Source organism: Festucalex cinctus, chromosome 11 (genome assembly GCF_051991245.1).
Source record: "Festucalex cinctus isolate MCC-2025b chromosome 11, RoL_Fcin_1.0, whole genome shotgun sequence".
Classification (NCBI taxonomy): Eukaryota; Metazoa; Chordata; class Actinopteri; order Syngnathiformes; family Syngnathidae; genus Festucalex; species Festucalex cinctus.
Window position 1 is genome coordinate 9,380,102 of NC_135421.1, and position 6,963 is coordinate 9,387,064.

The 6,963-nt window shown below is 39.8% G+C and overlaps 1 protein-coding gene across 2 annotated transcripts; it reads right to left on the bottom strand.

Moving 5' to 3' along the window:
- Positions 1 to 253: 253 nt before the first annotated feature.
- crygs3 (crystallin, gamma S3) lies at positions 254 to 6,136 on the bottom strand. 2 transcript variants are annotated; one of them, XM_077536463.1, is made up of 3 exons: positions 5,717 to 6,136; positions 2,522 to 2,764; positions 254 to 571 (listed from the first exon to the last, which is right to left on the bottom strand). In XM_077536463.1, the coding sequence occupies exons 1-3, from the start codon at positions 6,092 to 6,094 to the stop codon at positions 299 to 301; spliced, it is 894 nt and encodes a 297-aa protein (XP_077392589.1). In that variant the 5' UTR covers positions 6,095 to 6,136; the 3' UTR covers positions 254 to 298. The 2 variants fall into 2 exon arrangements, with proteins under 2 accessions (XP_077392589.1, XP_077392590.1); XM_077536464.1 differs by lacking the exon at positions 5,717 to 6,136 and adding an exon at positions 4,318 to 4,366.
- Positions 6,137 to 6,963: the final 827 nt, after the last annotated feature.

The following is a 6,963-nucleotide window of genomic DNA, read 5'->3' on the forward strand; positions in this document are numbered from 1 at the left end:
CAGGCGTACTCGGGTTGACTCCAAGCTCTCCTCCCTCTGCAAATGAGGCCACTACGATTTGCCATGAAAACGCTTTGTTCCATCCCACACAATGGAGTAAACGCCCATTCAACCCAGATCTACCGGTGCAAAGTTTACAAAAATACCACAAGAACGAAAACTCCACCCATGTGCAGTTAGATCACACTTTTGCGCTCAACTTGCGCTGGGCCCATAGTGTTAACATTAAACAACAACAACTCATATTTCCTGATTTGTTGCATCCTATTTGCATTTATTTCCCAAAATAAAGTTGCATCTAAATGTCGCGGACACGCCGGAGGGATCCCACGGTGGGCTTCATGGCGGCCCACTCGCCGAATCGGCGGTACTGGCCCCTCTCCAGCAAGTACTGCTGTCCGCTGTAGTCGGGAAGCTCGTAGAAGATCCAGGCACCGTCCTGCACTTGGGCAGAGTGAACGTCTCCCGGGGACCAAACGTCTGTTAACTGATTGACATCTTGCGTGCATTCCAGCATCTGACCGCTGAAGTCAGGCTTCTCGAAAATGCAGATTCGGAACGTGCCAGAAAACTGGAAATTAAGCAAGGAATCAAATGTTATTTTTACTTAACATGTACTAGCGACAACATTTATCATAATTGAACCACACAAACATAAACAACATATAAGCGGTGTCAGTAACATTCCAGAACTGTTGTCAATAAAGTTATATTTCAAATCCATTATTTAAAAAAACATTATCCTAGATTGTAATGCACTTGTCTAGTCGTCTCTGCCACGACTTCATGCGCTCTTGGAAGGATTCTTGCAGAATTATCGGCAGCTTTGCCACCATCTTGATGTCAGCCCTGTCATGGTTCGGTTCTCAGCCCTGTTGTGCTTTTGTTTTTTCAGTGCCTGTAACGAGGGGGGCGTTCCCCAGCGCCGCACCTGCAACTTGTTCGCAATCAAGACTTTAAAAGGACTCCGACCAGCAACAGCCAGCTGTCGGATTATTATTTGCTCACCATTGTGTCCAAGTGTTCTCCGCGTTCTCCTGTTGGTAAAGTTGTTGAATCTGCTGTCGTCCTTAGTTTAGTCTGTATTCACGTGTTTATATCCGCGTCGTCTTTTGTTGGTATTTCCGCGTTGATTGATTCCGTGTGCATTTCGAGTAGTCCTTGCCGGTTGCAAGTGTTTTGAGTTTTTCTAGTCCTTGCCTTTTGCAAGTGTTTTTCGTTACGTTAGTTATCCTTGCCGTTTGCAAGTGTTTTGGTTATGTTATTCCTCCTTGCTGTCGCAAGTGTTTTTTGTTCCGTTCGCGTTCCTTGCCGTTTGCAAGTGTTTTGTGTTCTCTATTTCGTCCTTGCCTTTTGCAAGTGTTTTGTGTTACCTCCGTGTTCCTTGCCTGTGTGCAAGAGCACTTCTGTTAACCTCGTTGTCTTGCCTGCAAGCAAGCTTTGTTCCATCGGTTCGTCAAAAGGAATAAAACGAGATTGTTTTCCTCCTCTGAGCCTGCGTTTCTGGGATCTATTCTTTATCGACTCAATCGAGTCATCACAAGCCCCATCTTCAAAAATTCGACCCCTTAGGTCGCTCCCTCAGCCTCATATGTCTTGTCCAGGTTTCTCTCGTTCATCGTCAGTTTGTTTGTATTTATTTTCCTGCTTCCGTTCATTGTCTTTGTCACTTTTTTTTTTTTTTAGTTAGTGCACCTGCCTCGTTTCCTTGCTTCCCTGCATTTGGGTCCACATCCATACAAACAATAACAGTCTTGACAAATTAGGATTATTTTCTTATATCCGTTCCCATGAAATTTCTCATCTCAAGATCGCAAGACTGCAATATACTGTAAAATATTGGATCATATGAGTATAAAATTACTTATGACAGCTTTTTTTGTCATAAATTTACAATTTTTTTCCTTTGAATAGTACCGCTTTAGCTTAAAATTTGACATTTCCTCACAATATTAATTTATTTTGAAAAAATTCTAACATTGCTTTTTTAATTTTTTTTTTAATAAATTAGGACTATTTTCTCTTAATATTAAAATCTTCTCAAAATTGAAAAATTTCCCCCTATAGCATTACAATTTATATTAAGAATGTAGAAAATTAGAAAATTTGGATTATTGCAATTTTATTCTCATATTTTAAGCTTAATATTGCAATTTAATTCTTATAAAATTGCAATGTATTCTTGAAACGTTACAACTTTTTCCTCATAAATTTTCAACTTTCTCTTGTAAATTGGTTTTCTTGTATACTACAACACAGCTTATTTCCTCGTAATAGTTACAGCGATTCTTTCCCTGTAATAATACGATCCAACTATCGCATGCAACTTAATTTGCACAGATTGTAAAAAAAAAAAAGAAAGATAAAAAATCCTCATGTTTATTATTATAAAAATAAGACTATTCAGAATATTAAAAATGATATATGTCTGAGACTGGGGATTTGCCAAGATTGTGAGCATGTCTGACAGACAAACAGCAGGAATGAAGCTGCCTTTGAGAATGTTCTCTACGAAACGTACGTTGGGGATGACGTGGCAGGAACGGACGCTGTCAGTGTTGCCTTTCCAGTGGTGGTAATCCGGGTACTCGCCCCTGGTGAGGACGTATTGGCCACCCAAGTAGTTCGGCCTCTCGAACAGAACCCAGGCCCCGCTCTTGACGCGCACCGAGCTGCAGCGACTCAAGTGGCTACTGAGCTCGGGACAGTCGCTGCTGCACTCATAATAGTCGCCCTGGAAGTTTTGCTCCTGGTAAAAGATGATCTGGGCACCAAAAAATGAGGATGTTGTTAAATGTACACAGATCCACCCACAATAAAGCAAAAGCAAAACACATTTTAAACACAAAGTTAATTACTGCATGTATGTACAGTAAGGGGAAAAAAGGACTGCACAGTAAAATATAAATAAAAACACAATAAAACATTTAATTAAACAAATACATTTAACCACCTTTTGACGAGTCCTTTATGAAACAAAGCCACGAAAAGAAAAAAAGACTACTTTGCGTCATAAAGTACTGGTTGAAAATGCAGAAGCACTCGCCGAAAGGCTTAGCTGCTGTGGCTAACGTCAGCTAATGCTAGCTTCGTATTGCTCCCGCTGCTTTTTGCTAAAGCTGGATATGTGTTTCCTGTTGCTATGACCGTTATGCACTTCCATAATCGCATGCCATTATTAATGGCCATGTTTTGGAATGGCAATTGTGCCCGTGAATATGGTATGTTGTGGGGGCAAGTAGTTTTAGTAGGAAAGCCCAGACGTCCCTTTCCTGAGCACTTCTACCAGCTCTTCTGGAGGGATCCCGTGGCATAGACATTTCATTTCATTTTTTTTTTATATATGTATTGTGGAGACAGGTCAAGTCGTATTTTACCATTTAAAAAATGTGCAGAATTTCACAAGTTACTTCATGTTAAAATTTAGATAGCTCTTAATGTGAATAGAAGAATGCACTGAGCCGTGACCGTCTTACAAATGCAATCTAGTGGCAGAAAAACAACCTCAACACAAATCAATATCACACTCGTTTTTTTACTGTACAGTACATCTTTTGACTTTTAATTCAATTTTATTAATTATTATGAAATTACTGTATCAATGACTAAAAGATGCAGCCATAATTCTATTCAACATTGTTCCACTTTTATGTTAAGAGTGTGAAAACATTTTATTGTGCATTTAGAACTGATATAAAATTTGCAATTAATTGTGAGTTAACTATTGAAGTCATGCAATTGATTATGATTGAAAATTTTCATCGCCTGACACCCCTATTATTTATATTCTGTTTTATAACACATTATTATCCATCCATCCATTTTCTGAACCACTTGCTCCTCACAAGGGTTGCGGGGGGTGCTGGAGCCTATCCCAGCTGGCTATGGGAGTCCTCAATACTGGAAGACGGACGTGCTAACCACTCTTCCAACGTGCCGCCCCACATTATTATTATTATTATTATTATTATTATTATTAGTAGTAGTAGTAGTAGTAGTAGTAGTAGTAGTATATAAATTGTTATAGTATAATACTGTACAGGGCTATTTTTCTCATTTAAAAAATATGTGGAGGTTTTTTTTTTCTTTTTTTTTGGGGGGGGGGGGGGGGGGGAGTGGTCTTGTAGGGCTTAATGCCATTTTCATTAATTTCATTGGGGAAAGTTGATTTGAGAGCGCCTAATTAATTAAACTGTAAAATTAAGGTATGATGACTGTATATGAACAGATAAGAGGAAAATAAGTCATTGAAGTAAATAAAAACAATCAAAACAATCAGACATGTCATGGTGACAAGTTCTGACAAAATCTTCCTACCTTTCCCACTTGCTCCATGTTTGGGCTTCACACAACTTTTACCCCCAGTTTGTTAATCAGAATGTTCTCCACAGGCCCGTTGTGGATTTATACAGCGACTGTGCAGCGCACAGCAATGTCATGACAATGGCTGCAGGATTTAGTGCTGATCTCCACACTGGATAATCCAACAATAGGGTCATCAGAAACAGTTGTACGTCTCAACTCAAAGAAAAGTCTAAAAATAGAAGAACGCTGTTAGAGCCTTAATTTCTCTTGTACATTCTGCTACTAACAGGTACAACTGTACACTTCAGTGCATTAGGCACAGTACTTGAAGGGCAGGATGATGTTTGATACTAGATGGAATGGATCAGTGTTCTAGCATCATACAATGTTAACACCACACAATATGACCACATATTGATTAAGCAATGTCCTGTGCTTGTCATTTTAACACCTAAGTTGCAGCCCAAACTCGCACAACACTACCACGTAGAAACTAGGGGTGTGCCAAAAAAATCGATTCATAAAAGAATCGAGATTCTCATTTATCAATCGAATCGAATCGATATTAATATCCAAAAATCTATTTTATTTAAATTAGAAATGAAAAAGAAGGGGAAAAGGCAGTTGTAGCCCACATGCTGTTTTTGTGGAAAAAGGCACTTACAATACAAAAATAATAAATGTTTAAACAAAAACAAAAAAACACAAAAAAAAAACAAACACTTTAATGTCTCGATTTGTCATTTTATCTTGCAAAGCAGACTGGAGTAGATCATGACAATGTTGTGCATATCTGTAAATTGAAGCAGAAATCATTTGTCAATCAAATAATATTTAATCAAAAATCGTTAGAATCGAGAATCGATTCTGAATCGAATTGTAGACCCAAAAATCGTAATCGAATCGAATCATGAGACAGTCAAAGATTCCCAGCCCTAGTAGAAACGTATAAGAAAGAATGTTTAATTATCTAAGCATCTCAGCGTTTTCGCCACTCAGGTTACCATTTTTGCTAATTGTTAGCATGCCAAGTGTTAGCATGTTAGCATTTGAACAACTCCTTTGACAGCACAAGGTAAAATCCTTATCGCTCGGCTTTACCTCACCGCTTTTTGTTCTCATGTCTGATACAGTATATGGAATTTTAACAACTGTTAGCGTAGCGTTAATTCTCATTTATAGATAGTATAAAAGCATAGAGAATAAGGTCAAATACTCTATCTCAGTGCTTTTATCCAACTCGGAGCGTCCCAGTTCCACCCTCAAAGCGTCTGAGGCAAATGTAAACAACGATGGCTGATTCCGAGCAAATCTTTGTTGTTTTGGTTAGCGCAGTTCTGTTGTTTTGCAAGAGTACCACATGCTTGAGTGTCCACCCGCCTGCTGCCAAATCGCAAGCCCTTTGTCCCACCTTTTTGTCCGCTGATTCCGGCTTGCTCACTGCACAGTGATGCTGGTATTTGGCTGGAGAGTAGCAAAATACCACGGTCACTTCAGAAACCTCCATAATCTTTTCTAGCGGACTCACATTCCTGACCAAGCGACATGACTTGATGTTTGCAGTGTCCCGTCCACTTGTGGCGATTTGGGTAGTCGCCCGAGTTGGGAGCTTGAAGAGCAACCAGGAGGAGCTCAGGTCTAGGGTATCAGTGTTCCACTCGTACGTGCTTGGTAGTTTGTATCCTTGAAGAACACAATCTGGATGATAGCTGGCTATGTTCAGTCCATGTGCGGCAAGTTCAGTATTTTGCCCAAAAATGTGAACATCCTCGTTTCCAACTGTCCCCATTTTTCCTGATATTGCAGGGTTGGCCCATGCCTGTTGCACCGCCACTCTGGTTTATATCGAAATGCAGAATGTGCAGACGGGGAAAGCTATTATCATCTAAATTTGCATAAAAGCAAAATGGAATCAGGCACCCGGAGCTGACCAAGGATGTTTAGTTTTTCTCTGTGTATAACATCTTGTGCTCTCTGAAGACACTAAATAACTGTATGGTGACTGCTGAAAATAAAACAAAGGATGAATAAACATGATACAAAGACAAATCATTAGCATATTTTTAAACACTAATCAATTGCTTCTGTCAATCCAATAGGTGGCAGTGTGTTATAAATTGCAAGCTTAGACAATTGTAGTTTAGGTTAGCTGCTAACGTAAATAAAGTGACAATAATAGCATGGTGTAACCTCAAAGCAGGACCTGCAGTCATTTCCTAGCTCCGCCCCCTTTTGTATGCACCTCTGTGGTGGATGTCCAACATTAGGCTGGAGAAACCAAGGGGTATATTCACTAAGAATGCGCTGCGTCCGGTAATAGCGCGAAATATTGCACCACGACTGCACCCGCAGTCTGTGCCCAGTTACTCACCTAATCACTAAGGATATTGCTCTAATCATATACCGACGCAAAAACGGCCACAAAACTGTCAGCTTGGAGCAAATGTGCACCTGATTTACCAAATATGGCAATGGATTTGCGCCAAGAACATGGTTGTTATAGTAACAGTTGCGAGAAAGATGACATTATCAGAAAGCGAGGTTGGAACGAGAGTAAGCGTTAAAAGCGGCATTGTACAGAGCAGAGAGGACGACAATGTCGTTCATTCATTCAAGTACAAATTATTGGTGCAAACGTTATTTGCGTCACACAAACTC